The sequence below is a fragment of the Lichenostomus cassidix genome, chromosome 17 (assembly GCF_008360975.1).
Source record: "Lichenostomus cassidix isolate B80296 chromosome 17, HeHo_3.0, whole genome shotgun sequence".
NCBI lineage: Eukaryota > Metazoa > Chordata > Aves > Passeriformes > Meliphagidae > Lichenostomus > Lichenostomus cassidix.
In genome coordinates this window covers 10,582,374-10,605,770 of record NC_139497.1, presented here as the reverse complement: position 1 = coordinate 10,605,770, position 23,397 = coordinate 10,582,374, and the positions used below count along the sequence as shown (strand labels likewise).

The following is a 23,397-nucleotide window of genomic DNA, read 5'->3' as shown; positions in this document are numbered from 1 at the left end:
GGACAGGAAAGCACCATGGGCTCTACAAGCAGCTGGACCCTTGGATGTGGGGACACTGTAGGCAGCAAACCCATCGTGTCCCCAGCCCAGCCCCTGCCCATGCTGTGCTGGGGCTGGGAACAGCCAGGTTTATCTTCTGCCCTGCAGCCCAACCAGAGCCTTCAAGAGCACTCACAGCTTCACACATTTGTGTCCTGCTAAAACCCATGTTCCAATGACATTTTCATGTTCACTACTGGGAGGAAGGAAGCATATTCCCACCCTGGGCCTTGGCAAACCAGGAAAAGACTTGTCATGGCCTTATAGGAGCAAAAGAAATAGGGCAAAGCTGCATCCCTCAAAGGGCAGCACTGGGGCACTCCTCGCATGTGGCTCTTGGCATTGACCGTGGAGAATGAAGATGGCTGGGTGCACTGGTGAGCCAGCACACAGCTGTGGTAAAGGCCAGCCCATCCCAGGGTCAGTAGGAGAGGGATTATGTGGGAATCACTAAGGACCAGCCCTGGCATGGCCTCATGTGGACTGGCATGACTACAGAGGGATGAATTCTGAGGGTAGCTAGCTGGTGCCAGGGATGGCACAGCCAGGAAGTGGACTGGCCAGAAAGACAGTGGTGGAGCAGGGACAGAGCTCCATTGGCAAGGGGCTGGGAAGAGGCAGCAGCACTTAAAACAACAGCCCTGGCAAAGGAACAAATCAGCATAAATTGTCCAGGAATAAATCTGGATGACAATGATCAGACAGCTCCTGAGCCCCAGGGCAGAAGGTGATGGACAGCTTTTCACTGGGATCATAGAATCATGGAGTGGTTTGTGTTGGAAGGATCCTTAAAGATCAGATGGCTCCAACCCCTTGCCACGGGCAGGGAAACTGAGCTGGAGTAGGGGTGGTAGGAGCTGCAGGGACCTGTCAGCTTGTTCTGGTGCTGATTCCCTACCCGGGGTTTGTCAGGAGGCAGCCACAGGCCAGGTATCAGAGCCATGGTCCCTTTAGCACAGGCCCTGCAGGGCTGGGGCACATGGCCCAGCACCTTGGATCTCCCACAGGGAGGAGTTTTGTGACAAACACTAAGACAGGAAGAGCTTTTTCAGCAGGCTGGGCCAGGCACCTGTGCCAAGGAGACTTGGCCTTCTGGAAGGTGATGCTGTGAACACAGGAGGAATCCAAGAGACAGGAGTCACAGAATAGAGGAGGTGGGCAGCTCCAGGCCATGGGTGCAGGGTGGCTGGAAGGTCTCCCCAAAACCAGCTCCCAGCTGAGGAGCTTTGAGGCTGTCAGGCAGGGTGGAGCCTGCAAGGCTCAAGTCAGTGTCAGTCTGCTCAGAAGTCTGCACCCACAGCCTATCACAGCACCCACATAACACCCACAGCCCATCACTGCAGCTGCGTCGTCACATGCCGAGTGACAGCAACTGTGAACATTCACGCTGGGTTGTCCCACTCCAGGGATGGGTATGGGAAGGAACACTCCCCAAATAAACACTAGAGAATAAACCTGCCCAGAGAATGGGGCAGCACCTGGGCCATCCTGGCTGGGAGGATACGGTGCGTGAGAGCAGGGGGCCTTGGAGGTCTCTCCTGGCTTATCCTGAGTACTCTGGCTCCAAGCTGGCACAGTGGAAGCCAAGATGTTTTGGTGGCACTAGAGATCTCAGGCAGGCAGGGGACCAGGCACTACCCTGTCCCCGACACACATGCTGTGCTGATGAACTATCCACAGCTAAAATGCAGTGTTAAATCTGCACTTCGCCCTCTTACTGCTCCAAACCCAGCCCTTGCAGCTCTGGCCAGCATTAGCTGCAAGAAACTGCAGTTCCTCAGCCTCAAGCGCTTGATTTTTTTTTTTTTGGATGACTGATAAACCCAAAAGCAAATATCCTGGCACCTGCAGAGATGCTTGCAGGAACGATTTGTATCGCTGTGATCCTGCAGAAGCTTCCCCATAATGACAGGCACGTACATACTCTTTATATTTAGCTTCTTTGAAAGGATGGCTCAAACATAGCCTGTTTCCTTCTCCCCTCCCTCATGCTTGCTTGCTCTGGATCACACCTCATGCTGCAGCCCAAACCAGTTCAGTATTCCCTGGAAAAGGCAGAAGGCCAAATCTGAAAAAGACCAGGTTGGACAGGACTTGGAGCAACATGGTCTAGTGGAAGGTGTCCTTGCCCATGGCAGGAGGCTGCAATGAGATAAGCTTTAAGGTCTCTTCCAACCCTAACCAGTCTGGGATTCTCTGTGTATTAGGAAAAAGTGCCTTTTTGGTGCTATTCCCTTCCACATTCCCACTTGACCCACAGGGTGGGATTTCTCTGCCCTTGCTGCAGAAGCCAAACCATGCCACACACCCTCCTGGGGCTTGAGTGTAAGTAGAGCCAGCTCCCACATCTGCTTTTCTCTTTTACAGGAGTATTTTGGAGCAGAATGACTCATCTTTGCTTGTTTCTGCCTCACTCCTTGTGCTGCCAAGCCGCAGGGAATGTGAAAGCTCCTACGCCAGCAAACCCGGCACAGGAGCCAGACACACAGAGGCCAGCACCAGTGTTAGCAGAGACTGGGCACCAGTGCAGCCCCCTGTACCCACACCTGGCCAAAACCACTGCCCCCTCTACACTGTGGGAAACAACAGCTCTCTCACGGCAGACTTCAGTTTTGGGGAAAGAACTCATGGTTTTTATGTTCAGCTCATTTTTTTGGAATGATTTTTAATTCAGTGTCCCATCCCGCGAGGTGTGGGAGTGCAGCAGCATGAGGAGGGACGTGCAACCCCTGAGCCCAGGCAGGTGGGCTCTGGGAAGAAGAAGATGTGCAGAGGCAGGCATACAACAGAACTTTATAGTCAGAATGGACTGTACCAGCGTGTTTTGATCCAAAAATGGAACATGACCCAAAATCCTGATGGAACAGAATTTTCGGGACTGCAGCAGCTGAGGCTCAAGCTCCCACCTGCCTTTGCCCAAGAGGGGCTGCAAACTGGTCCTGCCTCAATCTTCCTTTTCCTCCCCAGATTTGCAAAGTTTGAACTGTTACATGGAATTTCCCTACAGTGCCACATGGAATGCTCAGAGAAGGCAAATGCTAATGGCAGACAGACCTGAACAATACACTGCTCATGCAGCAAAAAACCAGTTTCTTTTATAGGGAAATGGTTATAAGTGCATTTTGGGCACAAGAAAAATGGAGCAGGAAATGCCTGCTGGTCAAGACAACTCTAAAATGGATAATGGATCAAAAGAACACATTGATTTATAGGAATGCAGAAGGAAACTCCAGTTTGGATTTCATGGATGACATTTTACAACAAAAAGGGGTAAGGGAGAACAAAACCAAACCTCAAATCAACTTACAAGCAAGAGGGGAATGTAATGCTCAGAACTTGGAGGGAGCTTCACTGTCTGAGCTGAGCAAGGGACCCCAGACCCAAACCAGGAGGGGCAGAGAGAACTGACCAGCTCCATCAAACACAGGGGCTGCTCACTGAGACACAGGTGAGTGCCAAAGGGTGGCTGTAGTGCCCATCAGAGCAGGTACCAATCCACGGGTTTAAGTTCAAAGCAAAAACTAAAAGGCTTCCCAAACTCATGGGACAGAGGAAGCTCTCTGCATGGGGCAGGAAAGGTAGCACACTGGCTGGCTGCAGGATGGGCAGAAGCTGGAGCAGGACGGATGCTGCTGAGCTGCAGTGCTGGTCCCTCTTGGTACAGAGCAGCAGCCACGGTTTACAGTCTGATGGTAAAATGCCTGAGAAGCAAATGCCTTGCCATGCCAACACTGCCCTGTAGCCAACTCTGAAGCTCTGGATATCTTCATTTCCACATGGAGTCATGTCCCTGAGAGGTCCCAGCAGCAGGGGATTCTGGAATATGCAAATTCAAGGGTGGGAAATGCAGAAAAGCACTGATTTTTCTCTCTTTCAGGTTAGTACTTTGCACTTTTCATTGTCTTCCCAAACTGCATAGCAGCTTACATGTAGTGTCTGGGACACTGGGGCCACGGAAATCAATGGGCTTCATGAATTCCACCAGCAGCACCAGTGAGGGCTAATTAAGCTGCTGCGCAGAAAGGTCCTGTTCAAAGGACTTTAACAATCACACACTCTTCTCTCTCACACTGTTCCTGTGCCTGCTGCTTTAGGGAGCTGTACCATAGCACGATCTGCTTGACTTAAAGCTCATCAACTGCTGGGTGAAGCAATGGCCAATATCACCTTTCTCCTTAAAAAAATAGGAAGGATAAGAAGTTAAAGACTTGAGACAGTCGAGCATGATGCGTTCATGTGGCATGTTTTGTTGCACTCCTCTTAACAAGACAGGAATTTCAGGTGTGCAGGAGTGGAATGCAGCAGGGACGGAGCAGGAGGCACGTGCTCTCGCCCCACAGCCTGCCAGTGACCTGACGGGGCATCTCTGGAAGGAGAAAAACTGACAGCCTGAAAGCAGGCCTGGGAGCTATGCCCTGAACCTTCCCCGGCTCATGTACATCTCAGCTGGGTTTTCTTTGTGTAACGATGCACCAGAGCAGCACACACAGATGTAAAGCTTTTGTTTTGCTCACTCTGGTTTGAGAGAGCAAAGGGCCAAAGCTTTACACATCTGTGCCTGTGCTGGGGTGACTCATCATAGAAGATGGAGACAGCCATGGTGCAGAGTCCACTCACAGCAAAACTACAGCTCCTCGTAGTCCCCCCCGCCCCGTGGTTTGCTCATGGCGGCACCTCCTCCACCAAGAAAAGCCTCAAGTTCATCTATCTCGCTGCTTTTCTCCCTGCTCTTCTTTTTCTTTTTCTTTTTCTCTTTCTCATCTTTGCTCTCCTCCTTCTCTTTGCTCTTCTTGTGTTTGCTCTTCTTTTTCACGGACTTGTCCTCCTCCTGCAAATGAGAACATTTTTATTAGCAAATCCTCTGAGTGTGGCAGTGACCCAGAATATATTGCCCTGACACCTGGCTATGAAGAATGGTTTGGGTTGGAAAGGACCTTTTAAACCTCACCTAGTCCAACCCCCATGCCATGGGCAGGGACATTTTCAACTGGATCAGGAATCTTACTTAGGTTGAAGCACCAGAAGCACCTGGTGTTAGTTTTTGCAAGTTTGGACAGAAGAATAGACCATCTGGATTATACAGAGCACTGGTCTGTCAGGCAGTTTGTGCCCAACAATACCACAGTATTGGACAGGTTTAAATGGCACAGAAAAAGCCTCCTGCAGACTTCCCTCACTCTCCCTGAGATTACGTCTGTTGTGGGCACCCCTCTGCTTGGAAAATCATGGTGCTAGGAGAACAGAGTCCAGCAGAGATGCACTGCTCTGCCTCATTGTGTATTTTATGAACTCACTCCCTTTTCAAAATTCAACTGCTCTAAAAGCTTGCTTTGAAGTTCAGTGGCCTGCAGAGCCTGGGAGGCACAGATCAGCTGCAGGATGCGAACATGGAAGGGAGTCCACCAAGTCCCTGGAGGACACCACAGAAGGCCACCCCTGTTCTTGGCAGGTGGGTAACATGGCAGATCTGAGGAATTAAACAGTACCTCTTTCATTTTCTTTTTCTTCTTCTTTTTCTCCTTAGAAGGTTGTTTATCTGTTAAAGCAGAAAAAACCCATTGTGTTTAACCAATTTAAATGGTAAGAGCTGCCATTCTGCCCTGGCCTCATTTTTCAGAACAAAATGCTCCATCCTGGAGCCACGGGCAAAGGCAATGCCAACACCCCAGGACAAACTGTGCCCCTTCGGGAAGCAACACAGGCCCCACACTCACACCTTCCCTCAACCATATCTGTCTTGTTTAATTATGAACATTATATGATCTGTGTTATTAACACTGACCTAGTATTCACTGTGTCACAGCTACTAAGAAACACGTCTAGAGACCAGCTCTACAAGCTGGACCAAAGGCCAAATTTGGGACTGAATTGTTATTTCCAGAACTGAAGAAGAGCTCCTGGGAACAGTTTCCCTCGGATGGAAATCCTCCCAGGCGTCTTCTCTGAGGATGATCGAGGACACGGTGTCAGCAGATGGGACACCCTGACAGGCCAACAGTCACTGCTGCTCACACTGTGTATGAAAATTACATTCCCAAAGCATCCCTGCTGCAGCTCTGCTCTACAGGGGTGAATACATTCACACTGTCAAATGAGGCCCAGAGTCTATCCCTGTCATGTGTCCCACATGATTGTGGCTGATGACTCGGCTGTTGTTGTTGTCCACTGCCTTTGCACAACACCCCCTTGAACAGAAGAGTACCTGCTTGGCTGCTTCACAAGAGGCTTCAAGACAGCCCCACATTTCACATGCGCTATTTGACTGTCACTCTTACCTACACACGCCTTTTTCCTCAGCTGATGTGTAAAATGGAGAAGTCTAATTGCCAGTCAAGCTCCAATCACTGACAACCAAGAGATGGTTTTATATTTATCCCCAAAAGAAGTGATAGGAGGAACCCACGTTTAATTATTTAAGAATCTAAACTGAACTTAAATTATTGACCTGGGCCTCTGCAGATGCACTTACAGCTATTTCAAGCTCTGCTGTTCAGCAGCTCAGAGTGACAAGCCGATGGAACCATGGCAGCCTGTGACACCTTGCTTGTACACTTTTGGAACAGCTATTCAAGGAGCTCTCTCTGGTGCTGCTCACAGCCTTCTTCCCTCCTTAAATCTTTAGCTTCCCATCTTTCATGCTGACTTTGGGGCAGGTCAATAGGAAGTTGCTTTGCAGTAATGCCTAGACAGCAGGAATTATTTGCATGAGTAGGATTTGTTCCCTCAGGGAACGGGGGGGGGTGAGGGGGGGGTGGAAATAAAGCCTGAGGAATGCTTAGGTTGTGTTCAGGATTCCACCCCATCTTTCCCAGCAACAGAAGAGGAAAATTGGCAGGGTATGTCAGAGCATTTTGCTCACGTTGATCCAAATTCTGCAGGGGGTGGACACTGCAATGAATTGCTGAACACCACTTCCCAGGCACAGAAGGCTAAGCAGGAAGCCTCTTGCAGCAGCTTGTGAAAGATGTGCTTCTGCTTGCAGCTGGGACAAAAATAATCCATGGCTGGTGCCAGGGACAAGCCAAGCTCTCCTCTTCATGGGGAAAAACTTAGAAGTTATTTATGCTGTGTTAAACCAGATTACAGACTCACACAGGGCACTGCATGAAGTTAGAGGGTATTTTATTTAGTGCAAATTGGTTTGCTGACACCCTGGAAACACTGGAAAAAACAGATGCCTGACAAACAAAAGCAGCAAGAGTGGAAATAATGTGTGAGCTTTACCTTCCTCGCTGCTCTCCTTAGGACCAGCTTCTTCCAGACCCAAGCCAAAGAGATCTGAGTCATTTTTCAGTTTAAAGGAGGGGACTGTTGATTTCACAGGTTGGGGTGGCTTTGCCAGTGAGGTATCATCATCAGATATTTCAGAGAGATCTTCCCGCACTGGGAATTCATCCTAGAGACAAGCAAAGGCAGACAACAATGACAAACACTTCAACCAAAATCTCTAACCATTTTGCACACAAAAATGTCAGATGTCAGCAGGTGGGGAGGAGAGAAGGAAATTGCAGCTGAACTGACCTGTTATTGCCTGGAAATCAATGCCCTGGATCTTATGAGCTCTATTTTTTGCCTTGGTAAAATGCCTCAGTCGCACTGGTACTGGCAAGGGTGTTCTGAGAATTTCACACTGGGGTTGCTGAAATCAAATTCCCAATGTAAAGGGATTAAACGAGAACTTCAACTCTCTTAGCTTCTTCCTGCCCTAAAGGAGGCACCTCTGTTTTGGGAAAATCCAACCTAATAGACTGAAAACTCCCCTCCAGCCCTGAGAGCTTTTTGCTGTGCAGCTCTGTGGGTCTCAGGTAGCAGAGGCAGCAGGGCCAAGGAAGCAGCGTGTTTGCACAACAATTCCCTTCATCGAGCCAAAAGGGAATGTGCTCCCAGGGCAAATCTGCCCCTTCAATGTGGGCTAAACCCCAGGATGCTGCAGAGCCTGGAAATCACCCAAAAATCCTGTCTCTGCATGATGGGAATGGAAATTCAGTTCAATGATCTTCTGATACTTGTCAACTGATCCTCTTCAGAACCTGTTATCCAACCTCACTTCGCATCCCTGTACACTGATGGGACATGGTCTTGCTGTGCTGCTGGTTGAGGCAACGTCCCCACCTTGCTAATAGTGATGGCTGTACTGCTTTGCCTGATGAGTATACCTTGCAAAAGCAAAGCATTCACCTGTTCTGGAGCATTCCCTGTGCCAGGCATTCCCTGACACTGCTGCTTCTTGTTGGTGCATGCAAGAGATGGAAGCTTGCTCCAAAGACTTCTGCTTTCATATTAAATTGCCAAGAAAAGCAGGACGTGAAGATGCAAAATGAATGGAGAATTACTTAATAAACTGCATGACACATCAGCAAAGTCAAAGAAACTGGGACAACAGCCCTTTCTACAGGATTCTGGAATGATGCAAACACAGGGACCCCTGAACACCAGCTAATCCAGACATCAGGACATCCTTGAACAGCCACTGCCCATCCCAAATCACTGGTGGCAGTTTCCAGAGATTGCTCTGCAGGTTGTGAGTACAGGGCACTGACATCAGGGATATCTCAAGCCATGCAGCAAGTTCTGACCAGTGCAGAGAAGATGGGCAGGAGAAGTCTTTTCTCCACCTGTAACACAGGGGAGGTGAGGGGACTTCTGGGGCATCCTGTGTTTGAGCAGATAACTGCAGACATGTGCTGAATGTCACAGGCCTTACAGCTACCTCTGCTATCCTGGAAAGTGCTTCCCAGGCAGACCTTCCTTCTTCCCTTAAAGTTTTGCCAAGCAAATTTTGTGATGGCCTTTTTATTGCTGGATTGACTGCAATGAGCTTGCTCTTTCTGGCTGAGACACCCTTCTGCATGTCAAAGTTCAGGTGAAAACCCAACGGCTTTGTAATTTGTACCTCCCACACTGCTGGCTTGGCTGAGAAAAAACAGAACAGTAAAACACACAAGCACAAATCTTGTTCGTGTTTGTATACACAAGCCTTGTGTCAGGGAATGTCTAGGCAGGATATTAGGAAAAAGTTCTTCCCCTAGAGGGTGGCCTGCCCAGGCTCCTCAGGGAATGGTCACGGCCCCAAGGCTGACAGAGCTCCAGGAGTGTTTGGACAATGCTCTCAAGGGCAGGGTAGGATTGTTGGGGTGTCTGTGCAGGGCCAGGAGCTGGACTCGATCCTTCTGGGTCCTAACCAACTCGGGGTATTCTATGGATCTGTGATTCTATGGCTCTTTCTGTCATGTGGCTTCCATGCTCAGAGCATTGCTGGGTTTGTGCTCACATCGATCTCTGCACATTGCTTAGCACCTGCCTTACTGTGACTGCTGCTGAGGGAGGGGAAAGCAGATGAAGGCTCTGCTCAGGGAGATTCCTCAACCCTTCCTCAGCTCAGCTCGGCACAGTTCACAGCAACACGGGCTTGTTATTTACCATTTTCTTCTTTTGGCTGTCAGAATCCTCACTTTCGAAGTCTGGGTCATCCATTACAAATGAGAGCATCTGAGTAGCTATTGGTCCCTCTTGATCACTGTCAGACTCCTCAGGCTTCTCCTCTTTGACCACTTTCTGCTTGGAAGCAAGTCCTTTGTTTTGGGCAGTGGCCTTTGAGGCTTGGGCTGTTGCTGTGGGGGCAGCAGTAGGAGCTGGCAGGCTTGTGTTGCCCTTGCTGTTGCTGTTTCGTTCAGACCCAGAACGGGGAGGTAAACTGTCAGGAGGCTTCGGGTCAGTTGCTTTGGTCAAAATTGCTTCACTCTGTGGTTTCAGAGAATTTCTGGAAGACCTGAGAAGAAAGAAGTAAGTTGTCAGAGCCTGTCCCACCCTATTCTGTGAAGCAAAGCGCAATTAGCAGCTGAGCCTACCTCAAGGGCAGCATCGTGCGTCCCACTGGGAGAGGCAGTGCATCCCATGGGGGTGTGTGGTCAAACGCACCACGCAGGCTGAGGATAATCCTTGTGTCCCTAACCATAATACTAACCCTCACCCCACAGGATGTAGTATGAGGAGAACATGACCCAGCTCATAGTTCCCCAGCACAGGGTGTGGTGAGTGACTCCAATCCCTTCCTTCGCCCAAGACTTGACTCCCCTCTCCTCCCCACACCACCACAGCCATTCTAGTGCTCAGTTCCAGGCTCTTGTTCAAATTTGAGGAAAAACAGGCAGGTACTCCCAAGCAGAGCTGTCCCAGTGGCCACAGGAGCGCAGTGCTCCAAGGCATGGGGCACAACACACCGCACACAGCAGTTACACCTACAGTAACTACAGCCACAGCTCACAGCTGAAGAACAGGCACAGAAGAGACACCAAGACTTCTCAGAGGCCACACACAGTCAGTAGCAGGGCTGAGGAGAGGTCCAGGTTTGCCAGTGCAACCCCACACTTCAGCCTGTGCTTTGTACCGTTTCTTTTCCTGCTCCGTATTTTTGTCTCCATCAGGTATGAGGATGACCTTAGAGTCCTTCACCTCTTCCTCTTCCTCCTCCTCACTGGAGAGGGTGATGTTCTTGCTGGGCACCCGTTCTGCTGCCAGCATTGGTCTGCTAGGGATTTTGTCATCCAGATCCAGGTCATCTTGGAAACCTGCCACCATGGGGTTCCCCCCGGGTGCCTCTCCATCACTGCAAAACAAAGAGTGATCAGACATGGCACCCCAGGATGTGCTGTGCAGACTGGCCTCCCCCTGCACAGAGACTGAGGCTGGCCTGGCTTTTACAGCCAGCTTCAGGGGACACGTCCTCAGCCTGGGGCTGCTGGTGATTAAAGGGCTGGAGCATGACTGCTATGGAGACAGGCTGAAAACTCAGATAGTTAAGCCTGATGAAGAGAAGGCTCTGGGGAGATGTTAGAGCCCCTCACGGTGCCTAAAGGGGCTCCAAGAGAGCTGGAAAGGGACTTTGAACAAGGGCCAGGAGGGACAGGACAAGGGGAATGTCTTCAAGCTGAAGGAGGGCAGGGTTAGATGGGATATTGGGAAGGAATTGCTCCCTGTGAAGATGCTGAGGTCCTGGCACAGGGTGCCCAGAGAAGCTGTGGCTGCCCCTGGATCCCTGGAAGTGTCCAAGGCCAGGCTGGACAGGGCTTGGAGCAGCCTGGGATAGTGGAAGATGTCCCTGTCCATGGCAGGGGGTGGAATGAGATGAGCTTTAAGGTCCCTTCCAAAACAAACCAGTCGGGAGTTCTGTGCACTGTCAGGCTTCCCCTGCCCACTGCCCAGCCAAGGCAGGATCTGGTCCCCACAAGCAGCAGCAGTGGCACGAGCCCTGCACCAAATGGGCTACAGCAGAGGATGTGTCATATAGCAGCTGCTGTCCCTCAAGCTGGAAATGAGTGGCTGGAAAAGGTCAGTGGTACAGAGCAGCCTGTGGCCCCAGCTCCATCAGAACATGAAGCTCCATCCACCACGCAAGGATCAGTCAGTCAAACCAAGGGAACTGCCTGACTTCATCCCCACATCCTGTAATTAAACCTGATCATACATCATCACTGCTATGGGAGTTGACTGGCAGCTATTAGCTTCCTGGAATCATTTCTATTTCTGTGGTACTCCCTGAAGCAGGCAGATACCCAGACACCATAGCCATGCTTTAACAGTGCCCAAATTAAATTAACCTAAGGACACACTGACAGCGCTGGGAGACTGTCAGCCTTCCTGGATGTAGCACAGTTCTGTGTTCAGAGGCAGCTTGAGAACTTTGCAGCTGAAATTGAAGGTTTTTGTGTGAATGTCCTTAGGACTCAATTTTAACATTTCCTGAAAAATTTGCTTATGTCAGGAATATAGGTATTTTCCCCAGGCTCTGGTGATGAGCCTTTGCATCACCATTCCTTGTTCTGTTTGCTTTATCCACAAGAGATACCCAGCTCCTTCCTGACAACCCTACATGCAAGTCACTGCCCTTTTAATGATGCCACCTGGATTGTACAAGCACAGTCTTCATTTTTACACAGGGACAAAAAAAATATTATAGCTTGGAACAGACTGAATTGTAGAGACATAAACAAAACCCTAAAATCCTTAAACTGGTAGTAGATGGTATTCCCAGTCACTAGCACAGGACAAGCACTGGAAGACAGTGGAGGATGATGCGCAGGAGAGATGAGAAAAACCCTAAACAGAGTTGGGATGATACTAACTGCTCAGTCTGGCTCCTCTGTATGGCTGGGTACTGCTTTACAGGATAGTTTTAAAGAGTTAACACATCTGTCAACAGACACTGGAGTTGTTTGTGACAATGGGCCACCACGTTGATGACACCCGGTGCAGCACAGAGTGATCACAACCAGTGCTTGTCTGGGCTAGAGTGCCAAGACCAGGGCCAACATCAGCCCTCCCTCTGCTCTCAGCGTGGATCCCTCTGCTCCCAGGACCTGCTCTCAGTGCCCAGCTGAGCATGGCCAGGCTGCTGAAGAGCCCCTTCATCACTAACACTGCTGCTCTCACACCACGCCAGGGTGCAGGCACACAGCCCAACCACACAAAGGAGAGGAAAACTGGTGCCCAACCAGCCCCCAAGGCTGGAGGAATGGCAAGTGAGTGATTCCTCCCGTTTTCAAAGCACTGGCAGGGTTTCCTCTTGAAACGCACTGAAAAGAAAATGGAGTCGCATCCTAAAAATGGCAGGATATTATTCTGAACTAGACACACTGCCTTTCTTTAACACATCACTGCCCTATTAGGCACTGGGGCTCTTCAGAGATTGCTGCCACTGTCCTTCCACACTCCATACAGACCTGCAGCCTTTCAAGCTTTCCCAGTCCAAATGGAACACCCACATGTGTACACCCCCTTGCCAAAGTGGGTCACGTCCTTTCATAGTGAGAACCCTGCCTCCATCTCCAGCCAGCACAGATCGCTGAGCGACAGCGTAAGAGCAGAGCAATGGAGTGAATATATATCAGGAAAATCACTGCTGCAGCATAAACAGGCTCTGACAAGGCAAAATTAGGATCAGCTTGTGGTCCTGAGGTTCCAGCTGGAAGGAAGGCAAAGCATGCAAACCCAAGCACATTGCACCACTTCCTCCAGCCCTTGAAGCACTGCCATGCTGGTGTGAGCACTGGGCCAGTGTGTTTGCACTGTGCAGGTACCCCCCGCAAAATGATGCTGCTGAGGTCAGCTCTGAGCTAGTAATCACAGAGCCCCCTGGGGTGTCCTCAGTGAGCCTCTGGTGTGTCACAGATCAGCTGCTGAGGAGGAAGCAAACCCTGCTGCAACCTGAGCTCACATCCTCAAACCTGGTTGGCTGTGTTCCCACAGCCCTCGGAGCTCAAGGGCTCTTGCCACATCCTTTTAAAAGGCTAAAGAAAGAAAAAACCCGAGCGCTAATAAAGCAGGTAAGCTGAGGGAATCCCACAGCAGAATCCCATGCTGCAGGATGAGCCTGCATGGCTGTTCTAGGAGATGTTGGCCCTCTGCTGTGAACCTTGGCTTCCCTCCCTTGGGCTGGCACAGCTGGGCACCACTGAATCCATAACAGATCCATAAAAGCAAAGAACCAATTCAAAGCCCTTCAGATGTAAGGACACAGAAATCTCATCCATGTTTAAGATAAATGTCTAAGGATGTAGAAAAGAAAGATCAGAAACACAGGCCAGCCTGACCCAGCAGAAGCCAAGGGCAAGATGCTTTGGAGCCGGATTAGCTCCTCTGGTGCACTCACATACATGCTGGCTCAGGTTAAAGAGCAGCAAATTAAGTTCTGAAAGAGCAAACTGGGAGATTGAAATACCTTCCTAATTAACTGGTAAAGAAACTGATTCAGGGAGTTCTCTACTGCAAGTCAGAGAACCACAACATACCATTGAACAAAACCCAGGACTCCATCTCCTTAGACCTCTGCTGGGATTTAGCTATAGCAACACCAAGAGCTGTCAGTGAGTGCAAAAAGGTTGGACAGCTGTCTGATCTTTGGGGAGAACAGTTCTGTTCTTCACTGAGAGCACATTTCAGGAAACAAACATATTTTTTCCTAGTATTACTGTTCCATGAAAATTGTTGCTCTGTTGTTTTAGAGATGCTATGGAGCAAGGAATGGGAAGTTCACGTAACACCACTGCAAAAGAATCAAGAATTCCCTACTTCAACAAATGCCAGACTTCACAGCCTTTCTGAAGCTCAAGGAGAGCAACAGATTCTTACATGTGGCAGCAAGCACATCCCAGAGCTCAGGAAGCAGTTCAGTGACACACAACATCCTGTTTCCAGCAGGACCAGACCTTGTCCTCCTTCCTGAGGAACTGTCCTCCATGTGAGGAGTAGATGAAGCACAATGAGCTCTGCTGGGGAAGGAAGAGGAGCCAACTGAAAGCTCGGGGGTCAGGGCTCAAGAGAGAACAGGTAAAGGTGACACCATAGTGGGTGCCTGCAACACGTTGCCCTGTTGCTGGGAAGAAAAGCTCTTTTGTACAAAAAAGACAGGAGCAGCCTCATGTTCACAGGCCCTGGTCCTCATGAACTTCAACCAACCTAGTACCTGCTAGACGGACAAGACAGCAAGATGTGGGCAATGCACAAGGTTCCCAGAGTGCATTAAAGGTAACTTCTCCTCCAAGGGATAGAGGAGCCAGTGAAAAGTGCTCTGCTGGACCTCACCCACAAGAAATGAAGGAGGATGAAGGTCAAAGGCAGCCTTGGTGAAGTTCAGGATCCTAAGGGCAAGGAGGAAGGTAAAAAGCAAGCTGGAGTTCAGGAGAGCAGACTTGGGCATGAAGTCTACTTAGTGGCCAGAAACCAGCAGTGCACCCCCAGGGTTTAATATGGGGCCCAGTCCTTTTTATCACCTTCATTAATGGCATGGATGACAGGCAGAGTGTACCCTCAGCAAGTCTGCAGTGACCCCAAACTTGAGGAGTGATTGATGTTCCAGAAGGGTCATGCTGACACTCAGAGGGACCTGGACAGGCTGGGAATGGGATGACAGGAATCTTTCGAAGTTCAGCAAGGGGAAGAGTGAAGTCCTAGACCTGGGGAGGAACAACCCCATGCACCAATATATTCTGAGGGTCATCAGCTCGACAGGTCACTAGCTGGCAGGCCTGGGGGGTGTGAAGTTGAACAAGGTGCCCCTGCTGCCAAGAAGGCCAATGGTATTCTGGTCTTCATGAGGAAAAGCACTGCCAACAGGTCAGGGAGGTGATCCTGCCCCTCTGCTCAGCACTGGTGAGGCCACAGCTGGAGTCCTGTGGCCAGCTCTGGGTGTCCTCATTAAAGAGAGACATGGGCACAGTAGAGAGAGTGAGTCCAGTGACGGGCCATGAGCGTGATTGATTGGAGCATTGCTGACATGAGGAAAGGCTCTCCCACATGAAAGCCAGGACTGCTTAGCCTGGAGAAGGCTTGGGGGAACCTTATAAAGGTATTTAAACAGCTGAAGGAGGTACAGAGAAGATGGAAGCAGGCTCTTTTCAGTGCTGCCCAGTGCCAGGACAAGGGGCAAAGGACACAAACTGGTACTCAGGAGGTTTGCTACGAACATCAGGAAACACTTTTTCCACAGAGAGCATGCCTGGGCATGGGCACAAGTTGCCAGACAGGTTGTGGATTCTCCATCCATGGAGATATTAAAAAACCATCTGGAACAAACCCTTGGTTCTGGGAAACCAGCTCTGAGTGGTCCAGGATGAGGGGGAGGTTGAACTGGATGACACCCAAGCTGCCTTCCAACCCTGTGAATGTATCTCTGCTCCACACATGAAACCTCAGTGCACTGAGGCCTTCTTGGAGCTCCCTGCAAGACTCCTGCTCACAGTCACTGAGGCAATTCCTCTTGGGTAGGAGAAGTAAAATTCACAAATTCTCAAAACATGGTCCATTCTTCTGCCACATCTTCAATGACACTTCAGTTCTGGAGCTTGCCCTTGGTTCCAGCATACCCAGAAGAAATGCTGAATGAATCCATAACAGATTCATTCTCTTGTGTAAGCTCAACACTCAAGTATCTGCTTCAAAATAACTAAGAGACCTGAACGCATCTTGCTCGGACATTCTCAGGCATCATTCCTCAAGCCGATTCACAAGGAAAGCAGCTTCCAGGATTCTATTATTTAAAACCAAAAAAATCTTCCTGAGGTTTGAGTGATTTCACAGATCTACTGTGCTCCTTAGGTCACAGATAAATTTCTGCAGCAGATTTTGTGGCAATTACAACCACCTCCTCACTGCAGCAGAAGCTGATTATCGGGGACAGTGCTTGCAGAACTGGAATGTTGTCCCTGGCTACCATGGGGCTATAACCGGCATCCTGAAGGAAAATTGTTATTGCAGGTGATGGTCAGAACCATATCTGCATCTCTGAATTTCAGCACATCTGGCTTATTTTAGTAGGCCCTTTTGGGCAAGAAACAGAATGGAAAATTGCCAGACCACTGAGAAAACTGTGTGAGATATAGAAGAAACCAGCGTGAGCCATGGATGCCAGGTTGCAGAGGAATAATGAGCATGTAAATTTGCAGGGATGTGCTGCAAGGTTTGCTCTCAGGAAAACAGAGCTGTTCTGACTGCACTGGGTATCACTGCAAGCAAAGGATGAACTCTAAACCAAGCAATAGGGTCCCTGCACCCCTGTCCGACACTGACTTTTTATACTATCTAACACACCTATCTGCTTACACTGACTGACACTCTGGAGCAGAGAAGCCTTTGTGAAAGATCAGCCTCCTGCCCACAGCAGAACTGCAGCTCCAGAGCTCTGAGGCCATCTCAGGACCCAGTCTCTCAGAAGGTCAGGCTTGGCTCTCCTGACAATTCCTTGTTAAACCCAGAAAAATATCCAAGCTCTGCCCCAGCCACGAGCAAGATGCTTTGTAGGCCAGCACACTGCCAGCAACCACCACTTTTTTCTTGCCTCTTTTTTTTTTTGTTTTAATAAAACATTCACATGTTCTGCCATCACAAGAGATGATGATTCAGGCTGACCTGCATTACACAGGCATTGAGCCTCACACACAGCACTGATTTAAAGTTGCTGCGGTTGAAGGAGGGAACATCGGATCATGAAAAAGATGTCAAAAGATGCAGAATCCACCACATTCACAGATGAGCAGTGTCAGCATTTAATTACTCTCCTGGTTAATCCAGTGTTGATGACAAGAGGCAGCAAGCAAGGAATATACTGAGCAAAAGGATACAGAGCCTGAGAGTACGCTTAGGTCAGCTCTTATGATATAGCCTGCTTTCAGACAGCTCGCTGCACATCCTCTTGTCTGAGCAGCTCAGTATACACAATCCCCTTTCCCTTTTTTTGGTTTAAAAACATCAAAGGCGGGAAAAGAAAAAAAGGAAACAAAAAAAAAAAAGAAAAATCCAGCTTATGGCATAAGCACAGCTCTGCAATTTGGAGGAGATAATTATAGAATCACAGACTGGTCTGAGTTGGAAGGGACCTTAAAACTCAGCTTGTTTCAACCCCCTGCACTGAGCAGGGACATTTTCAAGTGGATCAGGTTGCTCAGAGCCCCACCCAGCCTGACTGGGAATGTTTCCAGGGATGAGGCATCCACCACTTCCCTGGGGCAACCTGTGCCAAGGCCTCACCACCCTCGTTGTAAAAACTTCTTTTTTATACCTAGTCTGAATCTGTCCTGTTTTAGTTTAAAACCACCATTTCTTGTCCTATTACAACAGACCTCTCTCTTCATCTTCCCTTAAATACCGAAGAGCCACAAAAAGGTCCCCCAGAGCCTTCTCTTCTCCAGGTGAACACCCTCAGCTCTCCCAGCCTTTCTCCAGAGCAGCGGGGCTCCAGCCCTTGGAGCATTTCCATGGGGTCCACACCTCTGGACTCACTCCAGCTGCATCACATCCTTCTGATGTTAGCCCCCAGGGCTGGAGGCAGCTCTGCAGGTGGGGTCTCACCTGAGCAGGGCAGAATCCTCTCTCCCCTGCTGCCCATGCTGGGGCATCAGCCCAGGGCATGCAGCGATTCAGGGCTGGGGAATGTCCAACTCTCACCCACCAGCACCCCCAAGTCCTTCTCCCCATGGCTGCTCTCAATCCCTTCACTCTCCACCTTGGATTGATCCCGGGGGTTGCCCCAACCCAGGTAGAGTACCTTGAGCTTGGCCATGGTGAACCTCATGAGGCTCCCATGGGGCACTTCTTGTGTTTGTCCAGGTTCTGAATGACATCCTGTCCTTCAGGAATGTCACCCACACCACTCAGCTTGGTGTTGTCAATAAATCTGCTGAGCGTGTCCTCAATCCCCCTGTCTGTATCATGGATGAAGTCCACATCCCAGTACAAATCCTGAGGGACACCAACCATCTTCAAACAGACATTGAGCCACAGATCACTCATCTCTGGATGTGAATATCCAGCCCATTCCACATCATCCATCAAATCCATGTCTCTCCAATTTAGAGAGAAAATGCTGGGAAGAAACATTAGACACAGATAGAGAAAAAGAAAGGCACCCCCTAGGAATTTTTTGGAATCTGCAGGCAATCATGCAGTGACACTTCCAAAGTAGCACGATATTCTCCATCCTTCCTTCCAGAATCCCACAGAGCTTTGGAGTGTCCCCAAGCATCCTCCAACAAACCCCTCAAACCTCAAATCCCTTAATGGTGCCTCAGCAATGACAGGACCAGGTCACAAAGGAGTTTGACCACACTTTGTGCCTTTGCAGAAGGAAAATATTCATTAAGCAAAACACAGTATCAGTGCAAAGGGCACAGTGTTCCAGAAAGAAAATATCTCAAATGATTCAGTGTGTTTGGCCACAAGGAAGATCCCTTCCTGACCGAAAGGATCCAGTGGTTTAACTTGAGCACAAAGCAAGACAGCAACACCAGGAAGCCAATAATCTGATTTTCCTGCAGTTCCCCCTTCCCAGGGAGCAGTGTCTGTCACTAAGTGGGAGACAGTGAATGCCACAACTGACCATATCCCAGCCAGAAAGGCTCTGGGGCAGTTAACTGCCCTGTAATCACTGAATGGTCGCATCACATTAGCCAGGCTGCACATCCAGCTGTGTCCCTGTGCCACCCTCCCTCCACACTCCTTCCCTTACCTTTCACTATCCACACGGTGTTTGGCCTGTGGTTTCCCTCTGTCTTTCTGTGGTGCTAGGTCTTCCAGAAAGCTGTGGTCCAGGCTGTCCTCGGGAACAAAGTCCTCCACGCTCTGTACCTTGGCAGGGGCTGCAGGGTGGGGTGGAGGAGTGGCAGCAGCAGGATCTGCATTATCGACAGAAGTTGTAAAAAACATGGGTGTCACCACAAGCAAAACAGAAATTGGCTTTTTCCAGATGTGCGCTGCCCAGGGCGGCAGCAGCCACAAGGCAGGACCATGGCTCCACAGCAAGGGAAGAGGAAAGTTATGAACAGGATATAAACCAGTCCAGAGTCTCACATGAAGACACTCACAGATTATGGCTGCTGTGGTTTAGAATGCACCAGGCTGACCCCGGCTCTTAGACGACTGAAAACTTCTCTGGCAAGGGCTGGTTCTGCTCTCCAGGGAATGCTGCAACTGACTGTACCACAGGTTTTATTATACCTGTGCTAAGTGCACTGCACCTGAGGGATGTCCCTTCACTGTTCTCTTACGTTTTCCAGACTGTTCAGTTCTCCCTCTCATATCCACTTGCTTTTTTCAGCAGTAACTGTCCAAGGCAAAATTGTTCACGCTGTGCTTTTAGATGTCCTGTGTAAACAAAAGCTCAAGAGCTACCTCAAATAGACATTGACTTTAATACAGTTTATTTGTAGAATAAACCACTTACCCATCTTCAAGGCATTAGGATGAAACTCATGAAATTAGCATAACTGAGAAGCCTGAAGTGATTAATCTTTCCAGAATTTGCAATACTCAATCTTTTTCCTCTGCTCATGCTGCACTTCACATCTAGACTCTTTTATTTTGGGTTAAATAGGATTTTGGTCTTTTTTTCTAGATTTTGCTGTTTCTAGATTTTCTTTCTAGATTTTGCTCTTCTTAGCACAACTTTCAGATTACTTTTGCATACAAACACTACTACTAATGCCATAGAGTAGCATTGGCGTAAGCTAAACCACAGCCAAAAGAATTACTACTTCAAGACTTCAAGAGAAAGTTTAAGTAGCAGGTCCCAGAAAAACCAAGTATTATTTGGTAGCAATAATTTTTCAGCTGCTTTCCAGTGAACTGGTCCCTGGGTACGTTCTGGTGGAGGTGCAGGCCACTGGCACAGTACAGAAACCTTGCAACACTGACACATCAGCTCTTCCTGGCTGCCTTTTGCAACTGTCCCCTAAGCATTCCGAGATATCAGGGCTGTAAGTCACAAGCCCACAAAACAGTTGTCAAGCTAAGAAGGAGTTGAAAAAAAGAGAAGAAGAAGAAAAACCCCAAACCAAATTACTGTAACACTGGTAGTAGACCACTTGTCTTTTTTTTCTACAGACCAAAATGACAAAGGTTTTTTTTATTGACAAGGAATTTCTAACATCTGCTCCTCTTTGGTTTTTGTTTTTGTTTTCTCTGGGTAGGAAGAGTCATAAACAAACCAAAATGGGTGCATTGTGTCATATCTGGGAAGAAGCACAGGATGCAGAACACTGTGTGCAGATCTAAAACCAAACCATTTCAACATCTGAAATTGCAACTCATGTTCCCAGCACCTCCTCTTTCTCTCTGTGGGTGTCTCAGGAGCACTGTGAGCCAGTGTGAGAGGGAAGGTATTTCCAAAGGGTGACTCAAACCATGTAACAATTTTTAGGCAGCACCAGCTCTGCAGCTCCAGTTAGCTCTGCAAACAAAGTGAATGTGACAGGCAAATTATGGTCCAGATCAGTAAAATTACATGCAACGAACCCTTGATGCCTCTGCCCTGGCATTCTGTCTGGCAGGGTCCAGACCAAGGGGTGTGCTGCTCTGCCAGGTACCAGCACTGAGGCAGCAGCTGAGGGCTCCCTCCTCCTGTTCTGAAGGAGCAGATTTCCCCAGAGGGGGATCTGCTGTGGAGCCTGGACCTACGTGACCATTTCTGGCTGAATAACCTTTAAACACACCACTCCACTTCTTTGTTACACACAGGAGCTCCTCTGGACTGCCACATGTGTGCAATGACGGTGATTCAAATAGCTTCTCTAGCCCTTTTTCTTGCTATTCAAGAGGTATTTGTGGTCCTGGTAAGAACCTGACATTTTATTTATTTTATTAGTGTCTCCTGTGTGTTCAGGATCTTCCTCTTAAGCATGTCAAAACTACCACTCAGCTGGCTGGGCACAGTCCCCATCCAGCACAGAGTTAAACTAAAATGCTGATCAGAAGAAAAATAGAGAATGAGAGCCCAGCACTCCCTGGACACCTGCTGCACATGCAGGCCTGTGGCCTTCTCACACCTGTCTGCTCAGCCTCTTGCAGGGAAAAAATGAAAACAGTGGAAGGCCTGTGGCTCACATCCTGCCCGGATGGGGCACCAACACGTACCTGGCTGGGGAGGAGTGGGCTCTGCCGCGGGAGATGTCCCGAAGAGCCGTGCAATGATGCCACGCTTGGGCGGAGGGGCTGTAGCCGGGGGGGCCACGGGAGCTGGGGCAGGCGTAGGGGGCTGTGGGGCCTCGGGCACAGGCACTGGTGAGAAGGATGGGGCTGGGTCAGGAGAGATGGTGGAGCTTGTGGCAAGTGGTGGCGGCGGCTGCGGTGTGCTGGGGCTGGAGCTGCCCGTGGATGTAGAGCTTGGAGGTACAATGGGTGACTGGGAGCCAGAGGAAGGGCTCTGCCCATTCGTTGCTAGTGGTGACGTGTGTCCTTGACTTCGGGCTTCCATCATTTCCAGGAAGCTGCAGGGAAGATAAATTACAAATATAAGGAATGGAGAATCTCAGAATCCCAGACTGGTTTGGGCTGGGAGGGACCTTAAAGCTCATCTCATTTTCCCCCCTGCCATGGGCACGGACATCTTCCACTAGATCAGGCTGCTCCAAGTCCAACCTGGCCTTGGATACTTCCAGGGATGTGGCAGCCACAGCTTCTCTGGGAACCAGTGCCAGTGTCTCACCACCCCACAGGGAAGAATTTCTTCCCATCTAGCCCTACCCTCTGTCAGTTTAAAGCCATTGCCCCTTGTCCTGTCTTTACCTGCTCATATAAAAAGTCCCTCTCCCTCCTTTATATAAGCCCTTTTTATTTGGCTGTGTGCTGAGCCGGGAGGGTATGGGTCTGCTTCCAGCTGGGCTTTGGATGGTATTGATCTGCTTCCAGTGATGCTGTGACTTCCCGGGTCACAATAAATCTGGCTTACCCACATGAGCCGAACTCACCTGATCTGCATCGAGGTGTGGAGAATCCTAGCCTGCTCTGCACTGCAGGATGAAACTTTTATTTGCCACACTACTGGGAACTCCCTGAATAGACAGACTATAACAACATGCCAGGGCTTGAAACGCAACCTGAAGTCAGTTGTTGGACATATGTCTCTAAAAGAGTAAGTGCTGTAGGAATGGTACACTTTTAGATTCTGCAGAAGAAATCAGTGCTCAAGAAAACTCAGCTGCTATAATAGCCTCTTTATCAGCCAAGAATGGATCTGAGAGGCAAATCCTTGAACATCAAAAGAAAAGAGCTGTCCTGAGGGCTCAGAGAAGACTGACTGCCATTATCCTTCTCACAGAGTGCAGATCCACATGCAGACTCTCGCCTGCACACACTCTCGCTCTGTGCGGGAGGCACTGGAGCCAAGCAGCAGGAGCTCTGGAGCAGGTTTTGGTCCTGGCTGGGTTCCTGACTGGAAGAGCATTAAAGCCTGTACCGCTATAGAGAATGAAAAGCTCTTTCCTTTTCCAAAAGGAACCCAAGCCTAACCCAAGCCTCTCTGCAGCCTGCAGGGTCAGCAGCCTGTTCACAAGCTGTGTGCAGAGAAACACGGACAGAGACAAATTCTTGCCACAAAATGGTCTGAAAATCAGATTTGCTACATGCTGCACAGCTGAGAGATATAGAGAGGACATCCAAAGTGAAGAATCTTATATAATATCCAGCACATCCCAGTCTTGCCTCTCATTTCATTGAGCTTAATGAATGCATGCATAGAGGCTTGGGGTTCAGTTGGTTCTGCAAGACAGACTTGGTTGTGCTCCAGGCAATGAGAATGTCAAAGCATAGCCTCCTCTCCCACACAGAGCATGACCTCGTCCTTCAGAGACCTGAGCCAGCCAGAACCTTCCCTGGACTGACTGCTGAGCAGAACACGAACAGCAGGGGCTGAGAGACTCTAAGCCTCCTTGAGATATAATTTCCTATTTTAAGGCAGTAACCTGATATACTTTTAAGGAACAAAATAATATAGTTTGTGACCAGCAGTCTGGAGCCCTAGGGAACTGCTAGCCCCAGGAAGCTGTTACTTGAATTGGAAAACCAGCAGTCCTTCCTAAGTCACTGCCTAAAGTG

At 49.3% G+C, this 23,397-nt stretch overlaps 1 protein-coding gene across 5 annotated transcripts in view; it reads right to left on the bottom strand.

Moving 5' to 3' along the window:
• Positions 1-3,112: 3,112 nt before the first annotated feature.
• Positions 3,113-23,397, bottom strand: part of RABL6 (RAB, member RAS oncogene family like 6) — a 55,128-nt gene continuing 34,843 nt past the window's right edge. For 3 of the 5 annotated variants that reach the window (XM_085076540.1, XM_085076539.1, XM_085076538.1), the window contains 7 exons: positions 21,439-21,791; positions 19,037-19,202; positions 10,427-10,645; positions 9,460-9,808; positions 7,264-7,435; positions 5,526-5,575; positions 3,113-4,867 (listed from right to left, as the gene is read on the bottom strand). In XM_085076540.1, coding sequence (XP_084932666.1) covers positions 4,664-4,867; positions 5,526-5,575; positions 7,264-7,435; positions 9,460-9,808; positions 10,427-10,645; positions 19,037-19,202; positions 21,439-21,791 — 1,513 coding nt within the window. In that variant the 3' untranslated portion in view covers positions 3,113-4,663. The remainder of the gene's footprint in view (positions 4,868-5,525; positions 5,576-7,263; positions 7,436-9,459; positions 9,809-10,426; positions 10,646-19,036; positions 19,203-21,438; positions 21,792-23,397) is intronic. The other 2 variants (XM_085076537.1, XM_085076541.1) reach the window with 2 other exon arrangements.